The sequence below is a fragment of the Falco peregrinus genome, chromosome 2, assembly GCF_023634155.1.
Source record: "Falco peregrinus isolate bFalPer1 chromosome 2, bFalPer1.pri, whole genome shotgun sequence".
Lineage (NCBI taxonomy): Eukaryota > Metazoa > Chordata > Aves > Falconiformes > Falconidae > Falco > Falco peregrinus.
In genome coordinates, this window is record NC_073722.1 from 74688313 (window position 1) to 74716198 (window position 27886).

The 27886-nt window shown below is 36.4% G+C and overlaps 1 protein-coding gene across 4 annotated transcripts in view; it reads right to left on the minus strand.

The window, feature by feature from the left end:
* The window catches only part of CCSER1 (coiled-coil serine rich protein 1), a 712966-nt gene that overhangs the window by 122815 nt on the left and 562265 nt on the right, over positions 1–27886 (minus strand). For 2 of the 4 annotated variants that reach the window (XM_055795210.1, XM_055795212.1), the window contains exon 10: positions 22580–22625. The exons of the other annotated variants lie outside the window; for them this stretch is intronic. In XM_055795210.1, coding sequence (XP_055651185.1) covers positions 22580–22625 — 46 coding nt within the window. The remainder of the gene's footprint in view (positions 1–22579; positions 22626–27886) is intronic. 4 annotated transcript variants of the gene reach the window in all.

Genomic DNA, 27886 nt, shown 5'->3' on the forward strand with positions numbered 1-27886 from the left:
CTGCAGAACTGCATCCCACAGCACAGCAGGAGCAGGGCACATGGGGTACAGCTATTAATTTATCTATCTATGCTACAGATAGACTAATTGGATTAATACTGAGGGGTAAGGAATATCCTAAACTCTGCAGGCATAACAACTTGCTAGAGAAGTTAATCCTTCACAGGAATTGCTCTGTGAAAGACGAGAAGTATAAATCACATTACTATGATCAGTCTAGAACCTTTTCCAATTAAGAAGCACTTTGCTGCATCAACTGTCCAAGAAATCAGAATTGATAAAAGCTACTACAAAACAGGAATAAAAGTATCTATAATTTACACTCTGGCTTTACAAATTAACATTTTGTTGTGGTGAAAAATATATTAAATTTCAGATGCCATTTCCATTGTTTACACCCTATCTAATAATTTAAAAAGCACAAAGTACGTAGCGTTATGTGAATAAATACACAAATAATATTGAGTACTTCTGGTCCTGGAAGCGCTATCCTCCCCTGTTGAAAGCGCACCTATAGGGAAACAGGTAGCATTTTTGTAAGAACCACCTGAATAACAGACAGGAATTTACTGTAATGCACTGTTAGTGACCATACACCCTGGATGCCACATACTATCCTACCCTTGTACCAAAAGTCATTGAACAGTTATACCTAGCACCAGAAGATGATCAGTCTTCAAAGTCGTCTTCCCAGAGCCATGTTTTCTATAATTCAAGCAGTTCACTATCCTGACTAAGCTTACCATCGAAAACATTCTCTATGAGAACCAAGATGCCTCAAGAATAGCTAGATCATGAGTGCTGCCTGTGTGTAAAGCAATATGTACATAATTTTTTGATCCTTCTCCTCAATTATTGGAGTCAATACTTCCCAGATAGTCCTTTTTTTCCCTTTCTCCTAGGAGAATCTCAACTATACGTAATATTACACAATTATAACATAACTACCTCCTTCCTGCCTCCACAGTGAATGAAGCATATATTATTTTTTTCTTAGACACCAAACATCTTATTACACCTTTTTGCTACTAACTTCTCTTCTGTCTCAGAAGTACCGGCTGCAATTCCACCCACATAAATGGATGCATGTCTAAATAAACTCATAGCAGTTGGCTTTGTTTTGAAATTTGCTGTGTCTGTGCAGCCCTTCACAGACTGAGAACACTGTTGTTGAATACGATACCAACTATGACACAGTCTCTTCAAATGGGGAATAAATGCCACTTTCCATTTCCCTTCAAAAACTAATATTAAATAAAGGTGTAATTTTAATGTTTAGGTTGATATTTAAAAGGGCAAACTCCCTAGAGAGATTATATTTCTGCTTTTCAGCATTAAAATCAATAGTGCCAGCAATCTGTATCGCTTTCCACAGATGAAGAACACAGCAGTTTATCAACTAAGTTCACTCCAGGATCAAATGATTGGCACTGACTTTGAAGCCTTTGAGCACTTTAGCAATGCTATCTGAATATAACCTAATGACTGCATTATAGCAGAACCCACAATTTTCTTGTATTAAAGTTCATATATCACATGTAGTGATGTTCCTGAGACACTGAGGTTTTCTAAATATAAGTTATTTCTTAGAAGGCAACGTTAAAAAAAACAGTAAAATATGCTACTTCAGACTTTTTTTCCTTATATCCTATATTCTTCTTGTATTTCTGGCTCTTACAAGCAAGACAGCAAACCAGTAAAATCAAGATAATTTCCAGCCTGCAACTGTGAAAATTAATCAGATGACTTGTAGTCAGTCAGCAAATAGTTAACACTGGCATCGACAAGCCAGAATGGATCCACACAGAGGAGATGACACCCATCCAGACAAGTCCAAAGAGTAGCAGTTGAGCATAAATAACTACTTAAGGTTTTGTTATTTGCTTGGTGTCCCTGACTCAGTATACAGCCCTCAGCAATGCCCAGTTCCTTAATAACAGCAGTGGCAACAAAGGTACTGAAAGAGTTAAGTTAAATTTATATGTGAATGTATACTTCTAAAATATGTTAAAGGTCCACATCCAACCCAATCTTTAATTAGTGCAAAGATGGTACGCTCCATTTATGGTCTAATAAAGGATTCCATTAATTTTTCTATATACTACCATTCTTTAATACTGTGTACAATGGAAAGCTTGTCTTGGAATAAGTCACAGCAAGAAGGAAAACTTTCATAAGAATACAAAGTGCTCTGGTTTGAAAGTTACTATGTTTTACCAAGAAAACTCTAAAAACAGAGTTCTCAGGTGAATTATTTCTACCTCACTGACAACCAGAAATATTTTTTCCACCAAAAGCTTAAGTCCACTTCACAAAATTAGTTTATTTGTAATGCTCACTGTAAGATTTCATCTTGTATGCTGTGGTATAACTACAGCTTACATGCACACTGTATATGAGGGCTAAGTGTAATCTCAGACAGATCTGCACCAAGGATAGGAAAGATCTTTTTTCTCTCTTTTCATCCTGTTAAAACACCACAGGGTAATGTACACTTAATGGGATCTAAGTATATCAAATGATTTATACGGGGTGGGAAAGTACCAAACTTATTTCTCATGTCGACAGACTCTCAAGAAAAGCCATTCAAGCATAGTCTCACTTTTTGGCCTGATCTGGGGCTGGGCACAACCTAATAATATAGTTTGAAGACATTAAGCCTCATTTATAACTTTATTTAAATTATTTTATTTAAAATGTGTTACCATTAATACTTCAAAGAACGTATATACAACACCTTTGTGTAAGATTTGGTGCAGCTCTCCAGCTAAATCAGGAGGACAATACTCATATCTCTCCTTCAATTTAGTCATTCAGGGATCAGAGTGGAGAATATGTAATGACTGCATCAGGCAAGGACCAAACTGTGTATTAATAGTAATCCTATAAATTATAATATAATTAAAATCATAAGCTTATTCCAATTTTCAAAAAGGGTAACAACGTCTAATCACACTGCCTATTACGAACCACAGTTGGCCTTAAGCAGGTAGGTGACTTCAAACCTATGAAATGTGTATTTATAAATGTCAAGCACCTCAAAATTACTCTGACAAGCAAGGAAAAATTATAACTGACCAAAAAAATGTAAAACCCTGGAAAAGCTAAAATCATAATGCCAGTGGACCAAATGCTAAAACCACTGATATCAGTGGACCAGCATTTCAGTGACCAGGAAAAACGACAAAGCTAAGCACTTAAATATTCTCATTGAGAAAACCACAGTTTATACCTCTATTCACTTAAATTTACAGTGAACTGACAAAACTCAAAGCAAAATTAAAATTTCTGAGGCTACTACCTGGTAAAAAAAGATATGGAGAATTTAAGCTAAGTCTGACAAAAGCTGTTAATGCTTGCCCGAAGCACAAAAAGCATATAATAATTTTGATGTCAGGATCTCAAGGTGAAACCAGCATGCAAAATTTTGTAAGGTGAATCGCCGTGAACCCTTTTCAAAACCTATGCTGGAGATCAGATTGTAACAAATCCATCTGATTTTACAGATTTGCATTTGTACCGCTGATTTCAGTTGGGAATGGAAAACCACGTGATGTATTGTCTCCAGTTTTCCTTCAGAGGTGTGACTGTGCACTACCCAGTTTACCAATGAGGACTTCCACTGTTTTCTGAGAGAGATCTGGTGATCAAGAAGGTAAAAAGCCTGCGATAAGGTGAAATAATGCAACACTTCCCAAGCCTGAGGACATCGCCTTTTTAAACCTGGCTGAAAAATTTCCTAAGTGGAAGATTGCACTGTAAAATTACAGCTACATTTCCTGGTATGATGAAAAATAGGGTTGCTACCATTCATATAAGGGAAAAAAAAAAAAAAAAAAGTTCTGTCAGGAATTTGTCTTAGGAGAGTAAGAGGTGATACCAAAGCCTGTCGTTATGCTTGCAAGATGCTCATCTCTGCGTCTAGCTTGACTGCACAAGCTTTAGATAAACATCTTAAGCTGCTTTACCAGGACTCACATTTATATAACTCTTGGTAAATGCAGTGAGGCAGTTAGCTGACTGCAGCATAAAGTTAAATAAGGATATTTTTTTAATTATTTTTATTTTTTACCTGAGGAAAACTGATCAGATGTCCTGCTTTATAACCATACCAGCTGCTTCCATGGGGCAACGGATTTGACCTCGCAAGACAAGCCAGTTGTGGAGCCAAAAGCACGGCCATGCAGATCTGGACTGATGGGAATGAAAAGTGGCATTTTGCCTTTTCTCTTCCCTTTCACCTTAACTGAAAGAGCATACCTTAAACCATGTTCAGTTTAGATCAAGATGAAGTATAATATAACGCTAAGAGTCTGAATCTCTTGTTTTGTCCAGAGTCCTGCAAGAAGGGTAACACCATGGCGACACAGTTTCACCCCTCATTTTCATCTTTGAAATACAAAATGGTAATTCATTTCTAGTGGTGGATAAGCTCGTCAAGACTTACTGGCTTCTTTTGGCAACAAGTGATACAGCATTAGTACTGACTACTCTTCTCTGGTATCACTTATTCTTCTGAAAGAATTACCACTGAAGGCATAGAAGCCCTCATGACAGTGACTGCAAGAGTAAACAGACATTAACTTCCTTTGTGTTTTTTCTGATTGTTTTAATTAATCACTTATCTTCCAAATGCTTACTAAAATCATTTGGCTTACAAGAAAATGCAAACAATGGCAATAACATGGAAAGTTATTTCTTCTACAAAACGTATTTACACATCTACACTTTTTCTAACTGTAGAAAACCAATGTTAAATTATTTCAATCTGATTTTTTATTTTTATTTTCACTACCGATTCTGAATGGCTAGCACATAATGTGCTATATCTTCAAATACATTAATGTCAAGTTGTACCAGAAAGGGAGTAAAAACAGCAATTATGTGTCATTTTGAAATCACTTGGTAAAGCTAGTAGGGTGACACAGGGGAAGTAAACAGTCAAACTATGCAGAGAATATTTGTATTCTGATTTTTTCCTTCCTTCCCTTTCATTTTATGAGGTCGTCGGCCCAATATTTCTTCATTTTCTGCTCAGACTGAACTACTTTAAAAAAAATCGGCTTCAACTAAGTTTTAAGGTGTATGTTTTCCAGGTTCCTCTAATTTTATTTTAAGTGAATATATTATCAGAAAATACATGTTTTACTCCAAACAAAACTATTTTGACAGCTTGCATAAATATGTTTTATGAATCTAAATGAAAAGGTCTGGTACCACATTAAGAAATACCATACGCAATAGTCAGCCATTTCAAGTTATTTTGACTGTTATGGTAATAGTGCTTCCATATATTCAGAAAGCCTTGTAAGAATAAAATTACTTCTTGCACTGTTTCTAAATGCAGTACACGTTTTCATTGATATTTATTTTGTAATAAGGTATACATTTCTGTTATAATTCAAAATTTCACTTTCTAGAGATGCTGAACATGCCTGTGGATTTCACAGGGCTGCAGAAGAAAGAAGCAGCCCCACCACGGCTCCAGTAGGTGCTGTACGGCACAGCAGCTCAAAGGGTAGCTGGACAAAAGTCAGGAGGTGACCAACAGATATTAATTCTAGCATGGACTGTTGACTATCACAGTAACAGAAGCACAACTGTGTTAGCTATATAAACTTAATTTAAGCCACTTCAAATTACTCGTGGGGGGCAAACCAATCCAAATCCAACTGATGATTCTAAGAACTGATTTCTGCTTGCACTTTATTTTGTGGACATATTCTGCACAGCCAGACCTCACATTTCATACACTGAGTTTCCCAACCACTCAATCTATTTTTTTATTTCAATACCACAATAAAAAGAAAATGTTTTAAAAAAAATCTTTTTTATTTTTTGTTACAAAACCCTGGTAAGTTAACCTAGGAGCCAAGAAAAGACTGCAATCTCATGATGGCATGACAGTATGTTACTTTTAAATGCAATTATTAAGCATACTTTGGCTTATGGATGTCAAAGTAAACATATTTTCTTCAATAATAGCTATAAAATGGCTCCAGATAGCCATCAGTGCCCTTTCAGAAAGGCTTATTTGTTCACTTAAAGTCTAGCCAGAGAAATAAAATGTGAATTAAAAGAAAGCAGTACCTAAACTGAAATTATGTACTACATCTTTAACTAGCCAAAAAGCAACACTTAGTTTTAAGTACTTGTTTTGTTTATAATTCTCCTGATTTTACTTAGAGAGATGCTGTTTCTTTCTCAAAGAAGATTAACTTCAATGGCTGAAATAGATGAGCTTAATGCCAGAATTACACTAAACACTACAAGGCAGAGTAATTTCGTGTAAACTCAGTATCACAAGTGTAGAGTTTTAGGGAAGACATCTAGCATTCGTTGTTACTGAGATACTACAAAGAAGAGGAAGCTTGTAACTTCAAAGTTAGAAAGTATTAGAAAGATGATCCCACTTCTGAGAAAAGAATCCTTTGTAACTTCAATATTCATTCTGTTGGTAGCTTCCTACATCAAAACAATTCAGTTATTTGCTAGGTAATGCTCTCTAACACAAACAAAAAACAGAGTTCAACATATTACCTTCATTAGCAATAAAGGCACAAAAGTATTTTATAATATGAAGGTTTTTTTCCCCTCATAGATTTAATTGGAAAAAATCTGAAACCCATTAATGACACCAGAAAGTAAACATAAGCATTTAGGAATCAACATGTCTAATATATCAAGGGATTAGCCTATAAAACTCATTATAAAGCAGTCCTTTTGGAAGAAAAATGGGCAAAAGTGTATGGACTATATGTAGATGCACTGTTTTTCCCCGAATTGGCTACCTAACTTTTATAATTTTATACCTTTTCTTTAAAAGTGTGCCCTCTCAGACCACAGCTTATTTACTGGTTCATAGCCAAGGTTAAGCTACTGCCTAATATCCAAGCCAACAACTACACACTGATTATGTAGAGCAGTCGCAGACTTTCTTTTTTGAAGAAAAGAGATTTGTATCTTAGCATCACCAGTGCACTTTGTCTCCAGCCTCTCTCTTGCTGGGAGATGTCTGTGAAGAAGCAATACAGAGCCATGTTGTTCAATAATGTTACAAAACATACACACATGAAATATAACTATATGGCTGCAGGATCCTATGAAAAAAAACCACAACCAACCCCACAAACAAAGAATCAAACAAAAAAAACCCCAAAAACCAACACAGAAACCTGCCTTTTGCATTTCTTGACATTGTGATCAGGTTCCAGGGGAGTCGAACGGCCATTTCATGCCACACGCTTGGCAAAATCTACTTGTACTACAGCTGTACTGCCATCGAGGAAATCAGGCACAGCAGAGTCCCTCTGGTGCCACTGTTTCTTCTCCAACAAGCATTAATAAAAACAGAATAGGGAAAACACACTGTGCCCGGGGTGGGACTCCACGTCATCAGCAATCATAAGGATTTAAATAAATCCTGTAATATTTATTCATATTAATATTATTTAGGGTAAGGATAAGGCTTGACATGTCACTGGGTTATGACCCCTTTTGTGACTTCCCAAAGGAATGCTTGCAGACTTTCTTTTTAGCATAAGATCCGGTCACCGAAATTGGGATGTGCTAGGAACAGTTTTGTAGAATCTCTTGGCATTTCATATCAAATCAACACAGGTAAGTATAACATTTTTCCTTTGCAGCTGATATTAGAACTAGACCTGATACCTGCTAAGAGCCACATTTGGACGCTGAGGGTCAGCATATGCAAATCCCTTAGTGGGATCAGAATGTTAATTGCTACATGCTCAAATTATTTGCTTTCAGCTGCTTTAGATACGTCATCCATCAAAGATAAATTACAGTATTTAAATTGCCTTCTGCCTGTTGTTTCCAAAGGAAAAAAAAAAACCAACAAACCCAACCTCCCCCCCCCAAACCCAAACCACAGATCAAACAGTTATCAAATAGTTAGTTATGAAATAAGGAATATGAAGAATTACTCCACCAAATTCAGAAGCAGGGCAACTGCTTAAACAGTATACTTGGAAAACTACAATATAACACATCATCCTATAATTATTTAGTTAAGCATTTTGAGGGAATCTTTTTTACATTATATTATAAGTCACAAGTCCATTAGGAAAAAACATTATCAGCCTGCTTCCTGCAGTGGTTCCTTATGTACTTTATAGCTCAATGTAAATGTGAATACAGAATCTGTAGCGAGGCATCCTATGCTTACAGCAATGACACATATGTTTGGCACGCAGAAGCGCTCAGACTCAGTAGTTTTCCTTCTCAAATGAATTAATACTGCAGGGTATTTTTCATGCTATTGTTTTATTACATATGACTTATTTCACAAATTGCATTTAAATTTATTTTAGCACTGAAGTAAAAAAGAACTGTAAAATATCCAGATGTGATTCTCATTTTAGTCTGTGGCTATATTTGACAGTTCTTTTAAAAACATTTGAGATACTTATGCTATCATAAACATAATATTTAATATCATACTGAATAAACAATAAAAAAGATTGGGTTTGCATCCAAAGACAGATCACACACTTCATAAAGATGAGTAGAGAAATAGTTTTTCACATCTTGAGATTTGTGTTCATATTCAACCTGGACATCTAATTGAAATTATTGTATTGTTAAAGCTTTCACTTAATGAGCAGCTCCAACGCTCCTAACGGATCATTTGGATGTACAAGTTGCTGGTAAGTTTGACAGTTGGGTGTGAGATCTTCCAAGATTTTATAAGCATTTTATAAAATAATAAAAACCCTTCGCTGTCACAGGAAGTCCTCCTAAATGCCCCGAGCGTCCTGCTGTGTGGTTAGTGCTGAGGCAAGGAAACACAAAATCCATCACAGGATGGAAACACCATCACGCTTGCTCCAGGAACACAGACACATTTAGTCATACACGGGAATAGTCTCATTTTGTTCTCATGAAGTTAAGCACATACAACCACCCACCTGGCTGAAAGGCATTATGCAAAAACACCCACAACCAATCTTGTACGTAGAAGTAGAAAGGGAAGACTCACAGCCCTCCAGGTGAGCATCCCTCCTCTCTGTGTTCTGCTCCCGTAGGATGCTTAAGAGGTTGAACAAGTAGGTGCAAGTAGAAAAAAAAAATAAATATATGACTGCTATTGCTAGCATCCCATCATTATACCTATTTCACTACTTCATGCCACGTGGATACTGACAATTTAAAATGAAATCTGCAGCACTTTCCTACGATCTCAGTGTAGGTAATTTAAGAAGAAAAAAGGAAAGGAGGCACTGCTCTTTTTTATACACCGTCTTTGATGTTATGCTAAAGTATAGCCTTACTGTTCCCAACCTAAAGTAGCAGTTGCTTTATTTTGTTTTAATTAACTCAGCTTATTTTGCTATTATAAGTGACTATTAGATCATTCTGTAAGGTCAAGAACGCATCACAAAAATGAATACCTTGTGTATTTGAAAATGGAAAAATATCAGAATGCTATTTCCACTGTAACCCAAAGAACAAACAACCAAATACTTCTGTTAGGCATGTGTTAGATAAAACATTTTAAATATAATTTCCAACTTATGAACAATTACTGCTGCTGAAAGAAAAAAACATGTGCTTACAGATAGGAGACAGCAGCCTAGCTTTACTACTTTTGTACAGTACAATTACATTTCATTCTCTGAAATTTCGCAGCCAAGGAATGCCAACAGGCCAACAGAAATCTTTTGCTGAGCTTTCTCCTATTAAACCCGCTATATGTTCACATGTCATTAGCCAAGAAAGGATTGACATAGTCAATGAAACTAAAATTACAGCTATGGCTGTAGTTTTGCTTATAGCCATAAACCGGTAAGCAAGAATATTATCCAGTGTGCAGGCACCACCATACATGCCATGGCTGAGGGCTACCAGGCAGTGTGAGGAGACAGGGGATCTTGTTCATGCAGAGTCACCCCAAGCTCAGAGTTTATCACCTGCAACTCTTATCCTTCTCACGGCTGGCCCTGGCTGCTAGCAGAAAAGCAAAAAAACCCAAACCAAACCAAAAAAACTAACAAGTCCTGTTTAGCCTCAAGCTGCGCGTTCTTCACAGGAAGACTCCTTTACCCTTTCTAATGAAGACTGAGTACTGACTATACTGATTATAATTCATCCAGGTAGGAGTGAGTAGGCAAAGCAGATGCTAGCAAATACACTGCACACAGCCAAGACAGCCAAAATCCAAATTAATTCAAACTTTAAAAGCTTTCCACAAGCCCCACCAAGAAAAATCACATGCTGAAGATCTCTGTCAAGGTTTTACCTATAAAAGGAGTAGCTCACAAAGTAGAAATTCAGATGCAAACTGTAAGCTAGCGAGGCTTACAAAACACTTGCTAGTGACAAGTACAGACCAAGCTGAGCCCCCAGTAGTATTGTCTCTTTTTTCAATCTCCACAGATTTTGATTTCTTTTTTGAAAAGACACTATTAATAAATTAAAGAGAATGATAAGGCTTTTCACATCAGTACCTATAGTTGATGTTAGAGGAGATACAACACAGTCAAATAGAACAGGCTGCATTGAAAGGACAACCCAGAAGGAGGCAGGGACACATGGTAATGCCAGGGATTGTTCTGTACATAAACCCAAGACCAGAGCAAGCTGAGCTAACCTTAATCCTCCTGGAAGAAATACCAAAAGTCATGAACTCACAATTTTGGATTGTTTCTGTATCTAACTAGTGAACCACATGTCTTTGTCCTGCTGCCTGTGCTTGTCTTCCAAACACTGCTGTTTACCTGGATGATGGCATTCTTCTTTTTTGGAGTCATGCTTCAGGTAGCTTAAGTGCCCAATCCCTTAATTTCAGTGTCTAAACCTACACATAAAAATTAAATATAAGTAGCCAGGTGTAATGATGATAATTTGATGACTAACATATTAAATGCTAGCGTAAGGCCAACTTTATGCATGTACACACTATCCTAACAAATAATTGTCTCTGTTAATCCTTCTTATATCTTTTAACCTGTAAACCCATGAAATACTGCATACTTTTTTAGAGAGGGAGAGTCAATTACCTATACAATCTAAGTCATAAAGCATTTCTACTTTCTGGTTCTCCGGTCCAAACCTAAAGTAATTCCCAGAGCTAAGTTGAGAGAGCAGGAAGGAGGCTGTGGTAGAGGAATGACAGTGACCAAAGGAAATGGAACAATTTATTCCACTAGGGAATTACCATGAGCTTTCTTCAGCTATCCTGTCAGCACAGAGGAGGAGGTTTTTTACTGCCAAAACCTGTAATTTTAAACTAAGTAATAAAATCCCAGTATATATTTATTATATATGGTACAGTTCATTTTTACTACCTTAATTTTCACATATGTTTTCTTTGGAATTATGGTCTTTCGAAACCACAAAGATCAGATACGTAGGCAAATGTCAACAAATATAAATTATTTTAAAATAAAATTCTGAAAGCAAAACCTCTATATAATACACTATTTTAAACAACAAAACTAAGGCAATTATTGGCCTTTTGAAGAGAAGGGATGTAAAAATTATTATTGCTTTATAGAAAAGCTTAACGAGGTTTGTAGTGAGTACTGCTTTTATTGTATTTTCTTATAACAAATGCTTGAAATAGCTTCCAGAGAACATTCAGCAGATATTTAATTCCCAACAACAGATGACTAACAAAGCACATAAAACCCTCTCATTCTCTTCCTGTATGTTTGAGCTTCAGCAGTATGACCAAATGACAACAATGAATTGACTTTTCAATAAAAATAAAGTACATACTTTCCAGATGTTAGAAATGAGTGGATGTAAAGGAAGGAAAGCTTATTAGAAAAATAACTCAAAGAGGAATGATAGATAAATTCAGTTGATATATTGTATAAAGTATTATATATATTGCTACTTAAAATCGCACTATACCAAATGTTCATTTTTAACAAACCATACTACATTATTTGTATTTATAGTTCCTATGGGTGAACTTGATAAATACCCATGAATAATTCAAGCATTACTAATGTCTTGCTTCATCACATTAAAAACAAGTAATTCTAATTAGTGATCTATGAAGCATATAAAATCTATGCATCTTATAGGAAAATGACAAAATGAATTAAAAAAAAAGGGACAAGGAGAGGGAATAATAGAGTAGATCATTTGTCCAGCTTCTCTGTAGAAAGGTACAGACTGTGTTATGTCTGCAAGGGACAGAACAGCAAAGGGTGCATTGCAAGCATACGTGTGTGGCATGGAGTAATGGTGAATATTTTTATTCCAACTTTTAACTCTTTTACAACCATCTAAAGCAAAATATCTATCAGACTGCTTTTTCTACTGTTGAAAGAATGCAAAATCCATTGCAATTGCACATGCCTAATCTTAGAAGGGAAATCTGGGGAAAAAAATCATGCCATCTGTACTAGATGTTGATTAAAAGGTGGCATTTTTAAATCTATCCAATGGACCTTAATACAATACAGAAAACTGTTAATAGTTTAATAGCTCTAACAGAAGAGCAACGAACGGCATCATTCATTATTCAGCCTATATACACCTAAAGTTATGCCAAAACAAAACATGTTCATGGTATCTCTAGTCATAAATGCAAACAGCAGTACACAATAAATGTAGTTTCATAGAATTTCTCCACTGCATTAAACATAGTCTAATGGAAATAGCTTGAAAACTTTTTAATACTGACTTGCTTATTAAGCCATTCAGTAATTTAAATAACCACCTTCAGCAGTCCCAAATTTCATTAATCCTCTGAAGACAGAACTACTGACCAAAAAAATTAATACAATAGTTTTTAATTTAACTACATATGAGAGAAAAGCACTATTCATTACAACAGTGACTCAAAAAGTAAATACAGTCTCCATAATTGTAAATGTTGAATATCACCTAAGGTAACTAAAATACAAGTGTGTAAGCTGTTTAGTCTTCATCATAAAATGATGTTGCAGTTCCTCATATCATAACATTTTTTTCATTACTGCACATATTTTAAATCAAAAGAACATGGGTCAACATTTTCTTTAGTTTACATTCTGCCTGAGATTGTTTCACTTAAGTCTGTTCCAACATCAGTGAGAAGACCAGTTGTCTGACACAAAGATCCTGAGAAAGAGGCTTTTAGCTGCAGGTTTTACATTTTCTCAGCAGATAATGTTCATTGTTCACGTCCATCCTAACACATCCTTTCTCTACCACAGTTTCTTTGACTGGAAGATTTATCTTGCATTGCTATATGCTCTGCTACGTGACTATACTCATCAGTGAGCTAAAGCATCAATTTTCTACAAGTTCTTTTTCTTCCTTTTCCTGATGCTTTCCTTACATAAACATCTGATAACTATGTGATCAACAGAATGTTTACAATAATTGAACAACTAAGCTGCTAGTAAGAAAAAATTTTCACAGCAAAATTTAACAATAGGCAATTTGAAAGTATGTCTTGCTATTACTATAGCCCAGTAGATGGTCACCTGGAGAAAGCGACGGGTTTTTTTCATGGAAGGGTCCAGGAACAGCAGTGGTATTACATTGGTCTAAAGGGCAAGTACTGAATGAGGAAGGTTACTCCACTGACAAAGCATATGCTAGCACATGCCTATACTAGCAAGTCATTAAATTCCAAAACAGTTGTAAAAAAAAATAAAAAATCTGTCAGATTTTAGATCATTCACTAATAGGAAATAGGATTACTTTGATAGGTAAAATATTCAGAATAAATGAATCACTGAGTTTACTCCTGATAGAGATCTGCCAGATATTCAATTACATGACTCAAAATAGAGTTAGGTAAATAAGGGACTCTTCAGTTTGATGCCTGAATGGAAAGATCAGATTAATCAGAAAAATCTTGTTAGGCCTAAAACGAAATCTTACTTTAATTGAAGAATTATTTACCATGTTAACCTTATTTTTAGGTTAGGAGAAAAGTATCACCACTTCGAAAAATCATTCTCATCTAAAAAAACTTGAAACCAACCATTAACTTCTTAAAAAAAGAAAAAAAAAAATCAGTTGTTTTAGTAGCTGAAGTTTCTTAGATTAACTGCATAGGAATTTGCAAACAGAAAAAAACCTTTAAAGACAGGTGCAGCTTCAGGGGACTGCATTTTTTCCCCTTTTTACCCAGCTCTGCCAGTGCTCCCCAGACTGCAGAAGCACTGGCTGGAAGGGGCCTCTGGAAGTCACCTTGTCCAGCCTCCTGCCTGGGACTACCACCAACTCCAGGTGAGCTCTGTCATGCCTCTGCCTGGTCAAGTCTTGAAAACCTTTGAAGATGGAGATTTTTCAACCCAAGTGACCTGTCCCAGAGCTGCACTACCCTCCTTGCAAAAATTTCTTCCTAACGTCCAGTTTGTACCTGCCAAGCTGTAATTTATGGCCTGCATCCCTTGCTGCATCATCTGGCACGATCAAGTAACTCAACCAGCGAGTAAGCTCTCTTAACGAACTATGGTTAAAAGCCATCTTTTTGCAGACACAAGCTCCAGCATTAGAGGTATAGTACTGAAAGCTCCCTCAGATCATGTAGAAGCTTCATGAGTTTCTGTAGAAAATACAGAGCTCAGTCTTAAGTACAAGTATTTATAATTTTAATTATATACATTTTTCTGAGGTGTTAGAGCACGAGAGGTCTTACAGATCTTCTTCCCTCCTGCAGTGACCACAGACGTAGTCACCACAGAATTTACTCCTGGAAATGCAAAAAAAAATATAGGGTGTAAACAACACTGTCTGTTGGAGGCTGCCATTTCAGCTCATTTTCGGGGGGGGGGGGGGGAACTTACAAAAACCCAGAAAACTAAAGAGTTTCATATTGTAATTACTTTACAACACTTTTGTAATAATTAAGTATATTTTACAGATGTCTTGAAGACAGAACTTCCAAAAACATACAATTACAGCTACCTGAAGTAGTTCCAGAAACCCAGAGAGGAACGCTTTCTCTTTAAAATTATTGAGTGTTTTAAAATTAATTTAGCAAAAGCTACCTAATTTCAATGGATTCCCTTAGTTTTCACCTTTTAAATTTAAAAAGAAGCATAAAAGAATGTGTCTCATTTTTACACACTATAATGGCAGCAAAAAAAGAAACAACAAACAGAAGAAGCAATTTCTCAAGTTCATTGCTTTTGTAGTCTCCCTTGATTAAGGTGTAATCAACTCTGTGAATGCAAAGCAGGACAGGAATAACTGATTATGTCTGAATTTGGTGAATTTTACCCTGATAGACTATTTACTTCAATGATGACAGATTAAGTCTTTGAAGGACTACTTTGTTTGAACTGGACACAGTATCTGAGTTTTAATACAATTATGACCATGGTGTTTTTTCTGTGCTCAAGGATAAGATACCCAAGGTGGCAACAATGTATTTGCTTTATTTCTTCTTCCATATTCAGGTGTAGTATGCACATCAAACTTGAAGACTTTTAATGTATCGCTGTACATATGTCTAATACTATTCTCCCTCATGAAGCACAAACTGCTGAACACAAAAATTCATTTTTCTAAATTCCTTAATGCTGTCAGGTAAAGAAACACATCCCTTGGTGTAATACCCTGTTTGGGGAGTTCTGTGCTAGCACGATCTAAATGCAATATAAATTATTTTTCTAAGAAGAAATCCTTCTTTTAAATCATGGAATTAAGAAACAAAGACAAATAAAACTCACATGCTAAGCTATAACATAAAAACTTTTTAATTCTATTCTACATCTAAGTTCCATGTTTTATTGAGTGGGTTCCAAATTTGCTTAAATGAATTCTCCAGTCCCCAACGTTTTAAAATAATAAGTTTTTAAAAACTTTCACTGTGGTAATATTTGTTTCCATAGAAACAGGACTGAAAGCAGGAGCTGCTCTTAAAAGAATTAGAATTCTCTCCCAGAAATGAAAGACTTAAAAATAATAACATATTAATAAAGCTATTGTCAGAATATATATTTTATCATTTTGGAAAAACAGAGCATGATCTTACATCCACTGGAGTTAATAGGACTATAATTTGTGATTACAATAGAATAAACCTAAATCACTGAGAACATATTACTGAGCTAAAATAATAGATCAAAAGATTATTCAGTTAAAGGGCTAATTTTCTAATGAAGTTTTAAATTAAATTTAGCAGGTGACTATCAGTTGAGGCCATTTTTAGAAATATTACAATGAAGAATTATGAGCCAAAAACGTTAAACAATAGATACTAAGGATTATTACTATTCACATAATTCATTTCTATTACCGTTGCTTAATTTTTTGAGAGTGAATTACTTCATTAAAATCTGATTTTACAGCCAGTCAGGTGCATTTCTAAGATCCAGCCACACAGTAAAGGAACATATGGACATCACGCTGGCATAAACCTAAACTTCTATAGGATTAAGAACATATATATTTTATAGTAATTAGTTTTGCTTTTTTCCTCACAGAAGTCTAAGTGCACTTGTCTGCGTACCTTGTAAACATTCAAGCATCTCCTGTAAGAAAATTAGTAACTTAAGAAATAATAATTTACCTCCCCCAAACTCATAACTCCAAACAGAATCTTGAAGAAAGAATGTATCCAGGATGGGCTTGCAGTTACTAAGGTTCCTGAACGCATGCAAATCTCACCTCTGCAGAGTTCTGCTGAGTTAAAGAGTTACTCGGGTTCACTGATGCACAACTATAATTTTTAAGTCTGAAATGATAGACAAGGACAACTTTTTTCTCCTTTGCATCCACTCCAACCACTTCACTCTCTGGATCAGCTTCTGTTATACTACACATATATAGTACTAGAAGAGCAACAAAGCTGGTGAAGGGTCTAGAGAGCAAGTCCTACGAGAAGCAGCTGAGAGAACTGGAGTTGTTTAGCTTGGAGAAAAGGAGGTTCAGGGGAGACCTTATTGTTCTACAACTACCTGAAAGGAGGCTGTAGGGAGGTGGGCGTTGGTCTCTTCTCCCAAGTAGTAAACAATAGGACAAGAGGAAACTGCCTCAAATTGCACCAGGGGAGGTTTAGATTGGATCTGAGGAACCATTTCTTCACTGGCAAGCACTGGAAGAGGCTTCCTAGGGAGGTGGTTGAGTCACCAACCCTGGAGGTATTTATAAGATGTGTAGATGTGGTGCTTAGGGACATGGTTTAGTGGTGGACTTTGTAGTGACAGGCTAATTGTTGGACTGAGCCTTAAGGGTCTTTTCCAACCTAAATGATTCTACGATTAAGGCAGACACAGCCTTTGATAGCTCAGGTTTGAGTAAGGCTTGGGGATTTACAGTCTCCACAGCTCAAAGAGGCCCAAGAAATCAGTATTGGTCACAGCGACAGCAGCACCCAGGGTTTGGCAGGGTAATTACCATCAAGTTTGGAAGGAAGCATGGCAAAAAGAAAATCTGAACAGCTTCAGACTTCAAGCATTCTTCCAGGTTTTCTACTACTGAGGAATCAAGTAAAGCTGCTGCAATTCTCCTACACAAGGTGTGTACATAACTTTTCCTAGAGCTGACTAAAATTGCACATTCTGTGACACATACAAAATATTTTCATCTTCAAAGGTTAATTCTTTACCTTTTCAACAGTTAATTACTTATACTGCTGTTCTCAATCTGCCATTCTGCTGCACATACCTGGTCAAACCCTTCAAGTTATCCTGAAGTCACCAACCTAGCTAGGCTGACTAGCTTGAATAACATTGTCATCGTAAATTTTACTATGTAAATACCTTCGTTATTATTCTGAAAGATGAAATAGGTATTTGAATAATTTCAAGATGAAACCTGTCAAACAAGTGATACCAGTCTTACTACAGACTTTGAGACCCATCACTGAAACTGGTGACCCTGTGTAAAATTAAGACATTTAGCATTTTCTTAGTCAGATGTTCAGTCTAGAGAACTTGTATCTGTCTTACAGTTGGGGTGAGTTTCACACCCTTCTGTGAGGGTGAAATTTCCTTACAAAGCTCAAAGCCCACCAATTTATTTTCCTATGCTCACAGGTTTTATCATACATAGAATAGAATTCTGACAGACAAACCTTTGCAGAAAATACCATGGTTGGACTTTACAAACGTGCATGTATTTTTAATAAGTTTTTTTAGCCATTACTTTAACTGAACTACTACTCACATCTCTTGACTCCATATATTTTGATCAACTCTACAAGAAAATGACTGCCAGTACTTTCTTCCTAAAAATCTATTTTTTACTAGCAGGCTAGCCGACTCATTTCTAAATTTCTTTAAAATTCTGAAAGACATTTTAAAACTTTTAATTTGCAACTTACACATTTACCATCACCACCTCAGGGTTTTTTTTAGCTCTGTATTAGAAAACCACTCCCATGAAAAAGGTTTCTTCCTCCACAATGCACCATGACTCAAGAAAACATTTAACTTGTCAGTATTGCATCTACTTTCCTTGTTTTCTCCTTCTGGCTGACCAAAGAAGCTATCCACTCCTTTGAAATATACTGACAGTGGGGAAGTACTTCTTTAAGATTATTTTATTACTTGAACTATCTATAGTATGTAGAATGGAAGTTACAAGAGTTAAATTCCTATTTTCTGCTATAATTTATGCCTTTAAAAAACCCACCATGGCTGAATTTAAAACTTTGAAGTATTTATGCTTGCACCAAGTAATTAAGCTTTTTTTTTGTGAGCTGATAACATTAAAGTGTCATTTAACAAAAAACTAAGGATTTCACTTCCTTTAATTTTGATGTTAGGTTCATTTATTTTTAACAGTGAATTCACCGTTACATGAAATACCCAGCCTAAAGGTTGGTTTAACTCCGGTAGATTTTGGCACTTGGCTTCTCCTTAGATGGTATGAAATTATTTGGATACAATATGACTATTTCAAGTGTCTGAACCAATTTGTTCTGTTTGCAAAGTTGATTGTCAGGTACCATGTAACTGTATTGATTTTTGTTGAGATTCTACTGTCTTTCAGGAATATCTATTTTATCAAGGGTTTTTCTTTGATATTTCTTCTCACTGATTTCTTCTTCTAAAGTAGTGGTAATCAAAAGTGGTAAGCATTTTTCATTCCCTGAATTACATGTAAATGATAATACGTTTTCTGAAAAGGTACTGCCCACTGTCACCTTCAGTTGGCAGCTACTTAAAGTTTGAGGACATTACACGTTAAACAAGGAAACTGTTCAGAATAAAAAGTCTTGATAAAAAGTACCGTAGATATAAAAAAAAAAAGTTAAAGCTTTGTCATCTGGTACACAGCCCACTAGTTTAATCCAATGGTCCAATGGTTTAACAACGGATATAAACTTAAAACCTTTACTTTAAACCATTATGTATTTTTGCAGGACAAAAGTGGAGTTTAAAGGAAACTGCAATGAAAAAGTGTATTTTCAGAATTATGGGGTTTGCTCATCTTCACATAATATGCAAATAAAATGTTCCAGCAGTTTACACTGCACAGTATACCAGTTTCACTGGTGCATTTGTGCTTCTTTTCTGTGTAATGAACAAGTGACAGGAAAAAAATACAATAGCTTGTCTGTCCCTAGAGCAATTATACTGCAGATCTGCCCAAAAAAACAGGAGACACTTTTTTTTTTTTGACACAACATTTTATTTAGTCTTAATTGTATTTTGTTAATCTGTATTTTTCTTTTACGTCAACAGTACTACAATGGCTAAAGCGGGGTCATATAGCTATCACTGGACTTCTGATGACATCTGTATTCACTCTAGACTCTCCATTCATTTTGTCCTCTGTCTTTACATCTTATTTTGTTGATAATCACAAATGATCTCACATTTGCGGTGAGTTTGGATTATATGTTCCTTTATTTCTGCTTCTGCTGGTGTCTTCATCGTAAAACAGAAATGAAGATGCAACTTACTCCATTTCAAAAGGCATGTTCGTGTCTTGTGTAAAGCAGTCTTAACTCCTATATTGGAATCTATTAATTATCCTTGTACTAAGTGTCTCATAGTTTGTATTCAGACTGTTAAAATGCCCCATCAGTAGAAGCTTGTTATTTTGAAATGTTATATAGACAGCATCTTAGTCTCAACTATTCATTACCTTGCCACAGTTCCCCAGCAGCTTCTTTGGACCCTGGGCTACAAGAGGAAATGTCATAACACAGCACTGGCCCAGATGCCACTCAATGTCTATGACATCTTCGAATGCCCAGAGGTGCATGACTTCCCGGTGACCCGCAACACCACCATCAAGCCTACCCTGCTCACTCTGGAGGCGAAGCAGCCACAAGTCCCCAGTAGTCTAAAACATCTTGTGACAACTCAGATCAAATTAATTTTGCCTCTTGTATTGCAGTAGATTTACTGTAGGATCCCTGGTAACACCAATTGGAAGAAAACACAGCCTAACTTTCAGTATCTATGTGACAGGACACAGTAGCATTCCTGCTCTGGATTCCCAGGCATTCCCATTTCCCACTTTTGTACGTGAACAATAATAATCTTCAACACTTTGCAAGGACCAGAAAAGTTACCACTAATTTCTGGAAGACAAGTTTAGGATGTTCAAGCTCTATTTTAGCTTGCCATTAGAAGAACTTTACCATAACATATTCATAGCTCCATATAATCTTTGCCTCCCAGTATACATAAAAGCAGAAAACAGCTGGCTGAAATAATCCAGCACCACCTTGTTTTCCCTCCTAATGTCACAGATTTTCATATATATGTCTTTATTTTGCTTTTATTTGCTTCACAGTTAAGCCACTGCTACACTCAACATATGCAGTTTTAAACCCACTTCTCCCATCCCACCATTTCAGTGATTTAGTTTTACTGTTAAATCATCAGCTAATCTTGGAGATTCTGACCACTTCTTCCAAACTATTCATGCATATATTTAACCCAACCATTATCCATTCCTCTGTTTACTTCACAGCTCTGCATCTTTATTTAGGTACAAAAATCTTATCCTGTCTTTGCCAGATAAAACATTTTCCGCCCTTCCCACACCTTCCCTTATGTTCAAATCCCAGACACATCATTACATGACACTCGGTCGTTCATCTCAAACAGGGGCTCTGCACAAGGAAGCTGTCAACAGTGGTACTGTGCACACTTCCGATTATTTAAAACTAAGCATGTTAAAGGCATGTTATTATGTCACTGAGCTTCTGAAGTCTTCACTGATGTTGTTAATCACGTAGACCAGTCACAGGATTAATTTAAATGGAAGTAAGGCAGGCAGCAATTTGAATTTTCAATTTAGTAGACTTCTAAGTGTCATACATATATATATATTGATAAAAATAACTTCAGCATTGTTTTTCTGAAGGATTCAATGAGAATATTAATTCTTTTGACCATACCTTAAAATAACTCTAACAGGAGCATAATTGTATTTCATGAAGTGTTTCCTCTTGACAATTTTTCTCCCCTTAGATATACCCAATAGAATAGGAACATCTTAAATAATTGCACAAAAGAAAAGGACAGTCATATACAGATCATACTTTTTGTTACTTTGGTAAGACCCACACTCATAGACAAATATTTTACATTTTCTTATGAATACACAAGAGCAGCGTCAGTGAATTTATGCAAGCAACATGTTTCAAGACTGCCAACAATGAAGCATCGTTCAAACTGCACTGTATTTTATGAATAAGCCTGTAATGTTATATTCTAATGAATCTATTTGACATTCAGTGGTGTGATGCAGTGCAAAGTAATTTTAATAATGCAGTGCATGGCTGTAGCTTATTATATGCATATGGAAGACACCAATGTCTTTAGGATGGACATTTAACTCAAGGTAGGAGGAGAGAGACAGAAATAGACTCAAGGAATGTAAGAAAGTCCTCATCTCAAAGTCTGATGGTATTCTGAGAATCTATGTATTCAATATACACACTCACACACGCACACTGTTAAAGCAGCAGAGAGATCATTTGGAATTAGAATGTAAGCCTTTCTCTTATTTTAAAAAAATTAACACATTATTTTTGCAATTTCTCAGGTTTTTGGGTGGACAACAGGGGAAATTATTTTAATTTAAAAGAAATATTATCTATTGTCAATATTTCCAATGGATTTAAGGAAAACAATGAATAAGATTCCTCTACAAAGGTTCACTTTCCTCCCCAGCTCAGGGGATGGACTTGTTCCACAAATTAATTAGAAAGAAAGTCTTATAAAAAATACAGCTGGTCTCAGTAATGTCTGCCTTGCACCATATTGTTTGATTTTCTATATCTTAGTTTTTTGAGATCCAGATTCTTTTTTGTTTGCACAATGGAAAGAATAATTTGAAGAATAAGAAAGAGATTCTTCAGTTTTAACAATGCTACTCATCAATATGTTGAACACATGATCTGAGGATATTATTCCCCTCCAGACTTTGAGTCATTATGGTATTTTCTTCCCTTATTGCAACTCTAGTGCACAGCACAGCCCCAATTCATGATGTGTTGGACAAAACGCAACAAAGAAATAAAGAAGGGGTCAATAGAAGCTGTTAGCTACAAACACATTACAGGCAATATACAACACCAGTGGTTGGATATTGACCTCAGGGCATTAACTCTATATTAGCATGCCATGCTACAGCACATGAACACATAGTCATCTTTACAACACAGAGCGGAATTTAAGAGACTCACATAATTGCCTGCGAGAAGGTACAGGAGCACTTCCAAATGCTGTGCCCTGTAAATAAAACACATTTTTTTTTTTTTTGGAGCAAAGGATGTCAGATTAACAGCAGCAGCAAATGAAAAAAAAATGACAAGACATGAAGAAAATGAAGGCAGTGAAACAAAAGAGGCTGTTTAGATAGAGGAGCTTGTTATTACTAAAAAACCTGCAGTTCCTACTTTCAGATAAACATAAATTATTAGTTGAGAACGTTCTAAGAGTAATCCACACATCAGTGGACACAATGAACCAGAAAGAGAGAAAAAGAGAGAGAAAGCAGGCAGAAAAAAGTATCAGCATAAGACAGGCATGCTCACACTTGCCAGAAATTAAATTTGATGGAAAGAACAATGGATAGAATATATATAAAACTAATTCCTTTACAAAAATAAGAAGGTTTAATTACACCAACGTCTTAGCTGATACCATCACTGTTTGAAGGTAAAGTACATTTCAAACAGGTAGGAAGGAGAGCGAGTGCAGTACAGTTTGGTTCCTGCCACTTCGTCCTCATCTCTTCTCCAAAATCCTTTAACAAGTCCTCACTGGGTCAGTTTGATGACAAGTGATAGGAAGCACCTTTATTAAAACCCCGATCAATATACGCAGTATGCTTTTCCCGTAGATAATACACAAAAGATGAAGCAGTCTGTGGCAGCAATTACCACAAATCTCTGAAATACCAACCGTGCATGGAAAGAACATATGAAACAAATGCCAAGCAAGTCATACCAGTTGGGATATGTAAGGAAGCCTCTTCTCAATGCAATCCTCTATCCCCACTCCCTGCCCACCCCCACCCCCCGCCAAGGCCAGAAAAACAAACTCATCACAGAAAGAGATTAAAAGAATGACTACATAAAGAGAAACCCTAGTGTATAAAATTTGAAGAGCAGGGTTAAAACAAACTATATTGTCTGATCTTTAATTCAGATCACTAATCAGAAATTTGCTTTGGCTTTGTGTCCAAGACTGCTTCCTCCTTCCCAATGTAAAAGGGTACACTGATCATTTGGACTGAGTAGTCGAATGACTAATTACAGTAATATTTAGACTGCATTTATTGCCTTAAAAAGAAATAACAAACCACAAAAATATAATAAAACACCTGAAACTTATGAGACTTGAGTGGAGCTTGGCTTCCTTTGAAGTAATTTTGACTTCTATCATCTTTTTGAATTCAAGGCTATGAACCTATTTACCAAGCATTTAGACAGTGCTAGGCATTTCTTCTTTGGGATCATTTTTTTTTTTCCCCCAGGTTTTCTAAGATTCCATTTTCCTTTACCTAGTAAGAGTGAAGCAAATATATGCGTATCTAGAAAGCCCCATAGAGAAACCATCTTTACACCACTGCTCCCACATTACTTCATTTAAGGAAAGCCAGAATAATTAGGATTATTCGTCACTTCAGAAGCCATGGCTGTGCTGCTGAGACCACAGCTTGCTATGCTGTGGCCACGTGCAGTGCTGGGTAGCTCTGCAGAAGCCATTTGTCTCACTATGCCACAAGCTTATCACTCTGAGGCCAACTCCTTGAGGTCACAGTCACCACAAGAAGTAGCCAAGGGAGCAAGCTGGGGTTAACTTGTGTTGGAGCAGCAAAAAACCCACCAGCTGCCTCCCTTGTTTCCAAGGTTGCATGGGTGCCAGGAAAAAGCAGTAAGCTCTCTTGTTTACCAGTGCAAGCAGGCAATGTGCTCAAAGCCCTTTTCTCCAGGGCAAGCAGTGCCCTGCCAGTGCACTATCGCCAAATCCCACAGTTATCTGTGAAGTTATTTCAGCACTCCCAAAGTTCACCTTTCACCTCCAGCAAACTTATCAATGTAGCCAAAGGACAGCCTGGTTTGGGTACCAAACCAAATTGTACATTGGCACTTAAACCAGTTCTTCAGTGTCTGCTAAGGCTTTACCAATTATTTCCAGTGCTCTCTTAAATCTTTTGGAAACAAAATACAGTTATTTGCAATACTAAGAATACACCTATTCATCTAAAGCAAAGCTAGAAGTATTGAAGAACACACATTGCGGAAGGACAGTAGCCACAGCGTCCCCATTCTGCCAACTATATGCTATTCTGCTTTGCTTAAAGGCAGCTTTCTAAAAAAGCTGAGATCCTGTTGTCGTGTATCTTGCCTCCTCCCCTGGGCCACTCTACAATCTCAGGAGTCCCTGTGTAGAGTTGGGTGGATAAGCATCCCTTGACCATATCAGCCAGCACTCTTGCATGGCTGAGGTGGGGAACTGACTGTACCAGCAACGTTACCTATCTGAATTGTAACATCCCCTTATGGCCTTGTTACATTCTTTATCTGAATCGGAAAGGTATGGTACCACCATCACCAGAATTTGAAAATTCAAGTAATTACCAACTCCGGTTGTGGCCAGAACGGAAATTTGTTGTTGGCTAAAGCCAATCATCTCTGATCCTATACATGGCAGTCCTAAAGCGAGGCACTTTTGAGCACTCCTGGACCACAGGGGGCTGCATCCAGCATCTGCCTCTGAATGAGATGCCTCTCAGAGCTTGCAAACTCCAAGGTTTGTGAAGTTAGGAGGACTGTTGCCAAAAGCTGATGATGGAGCCTGGGCTGACACGCCTACTCCTTGAGTCTCAACCCTTCACCCACTGAGAAATACAAAGGTATTTGACGTGAATATTTCACTGAACTCGAGGGGAACTTTTAGCAGGTACATCATTGTACATTCATATATATATATATGTACACATGCACACATTCATTTGTGTCTGAGTGCACGTGCGTGTGAATTGATTTTGGTACCTCATAACAAGTACAGAATGAATGTTACCATCTTGGATCCATGATTAATTTACTGTTGTGATTATAGTAAATCATATTGGTCTACTTTGTAAATGATAAATTAGTCAATGATTAAGTGCTGCTAAACTCTTGTGATCAACCTTAAACTGTGGATAAACCTTAGACAATCTTTTGATATAAACTGTTGTCCAAGTGTGAGACTGAGATTGGATGTAGCTGCACCTAAGCTCTATCAAGAGTTTAGAAAGCAAAGAAGTCCAATCTGAATCTCATGACTAAATAGAAGGGTGTGCCTTTCCCTTTTATATCTCCAGTCTCTGTGTAAATCATTCCAGCTTAATTTTAATTTGATTCTTCTTTGTGTGATATATCTAAGCAATAAGTAATAGCGGAAACCTTGCCATCAAATGTCATGAAGTCACACTCCCACAAATTCATATTAAAACTATTTCGCTAATACCTTTGTTGGTGATTCTTTAAGTGACCTAACTACTCACTTGCGACAGGTACACAGTGGTACCTGATATTATGGTGCCTCCTAAAAGTCAGTTTTCAGTTCATCATTTAAAGACATTGAAATGATTTGTGAAACCATATATAAAACCAAAAAGCACAAAGTAAATTCATCTGACAGTGGTTACCTGACTGCTTCCGTATTTAGCCGAAAGTATTTATTTTTTTCCTATGCTTTCAATGTGTACCATCTACATTTTCCCCTGCCATGCATCAAAAAGTAAACATTCAGACACCCTTATCTTACACAAATCCATCAACCAAAGAATTGGGAATTTAATTATTCATAGTTAGTTGCTATTTTCACTACTGACACTGAGTACTGTATTTCTAATGACCATAATGCTCCTTTGAAAAGCAAGATGCCAATGCATTTGACTGCATTACTTCTTCATGTTTCTGATTTCCAAAGTAAATGGCCTTCCAAGAGGACAAGGATATATGCCTTTACCTTTTACCAAGCCTTCCTTTCCTTTCTTCCCCGCATACTCCAGAAATAAATGTTATCCTTCAGTACCATCTGGCACAATGATAAGGAGCGTTTTTCAAAACTAAGTCAAGTTTCAGACATTCTCCATGGAAAATCCAGGCTCTGCTGGAACTCTTTGTAGTTCCACAGCTTATTCTTGTACAGCTTTTTTTTCCTGTCTTCTCTGTGTGTAGTATAACACTTAATCCTAAAGGTTTCTAGGTTTCCATGATAGCCTCAGTGGTAAATACTATATTAAGTTTTCCAAATTCTCTGTGATTCCTAGAAATGTAGAGCGTTACACAGGAATAAGATAATGCTATTAATAATGCACAGGCATTGTAGATGACTCATAGTTACTAAGTTAATGATTTACAGAAGTTAGCACACTCTCAACTGAAGCTTCTAAGTGGCTAACCCTTCCCTAACTTTTTACTGCAGAATATTAACTAAGAGTTCACTTACAGAATTACATCTCCCAAAATATTGCTCTTAGTAACAGCAAAGTCTCAGTTTGGATTAATCTTTAAATACTATTGCAGGTATTATGTTCACCACAGGATGCTGATGTGTATAACAATTTCCATGCATCTTAAACCTATGACTTACATACATACCTGTGACTTATGTGTAACTCATTTTCACTTAAAATGTTTTTAAGTTCTTTTAAAGGGTACATAAAACATGCTAACAGTAGCACCTTCTAAACCTTTATTATGTAAATGCACAGAACAGAGGTACAGATTCAGCATCTTGGGATTACTGTGCACATTTTTTTTTTTTGATTGATCCCTCTGCCTATATCAGCTCAATGTCGCTCAAATTTTGAATGCTAAATATCTCAGCAAGTCCATGATAAGACTGATGAGAAACAGGAAAAAAGTTTTAATGATGACTGTATTTTTCAGCTTTCCTAACCACTTTGAAAGGGTCTTTAGATCTAATTAATTTAACATACATAAATAAATATCTCTCTGCTAATTCATTTAACATGGAATTAATTTTAAAAATTATATTCTCTATATTAGTACTTACATTATGCTTCCAACAAATGTCAAAATAGTCCAATGAGTGCAATAAGTTACACTTCTTCAGCAGCCAACTAGTGTGTCAAAGGAAACTAAGGGCAGGGGGAGAAGTTGATTATGATTAGAGACCTTCTGGAGGGAAAGCTTAAAGTGACAGCCCCTCAATTTCACCTTTCAATATACATGTAAGGAGAAAATGGTCATCAGTCCCTGAAAAGTCAGAGCTCAGCAGACAAGAAAAAAATCCATCAAGCCTCTAGAAGTGAAGTTGCCAGGCTGCCTCATTTATAACACCTGGCCTATTCAGTGGACCAATAAGGGAAGTAACAGTTTTTACAACTGCTTTGCACGTAAACAAGTTTGCACAAGTACGATGAGAAGATACACTTGCCCAGGGCTTGATTCCTGCCTACTTCTTTCACTCTGTGGCACAAAAATGCCCAAGCATTGAGATTTCAGTCTGAAGTGCTTGCTGGCCTG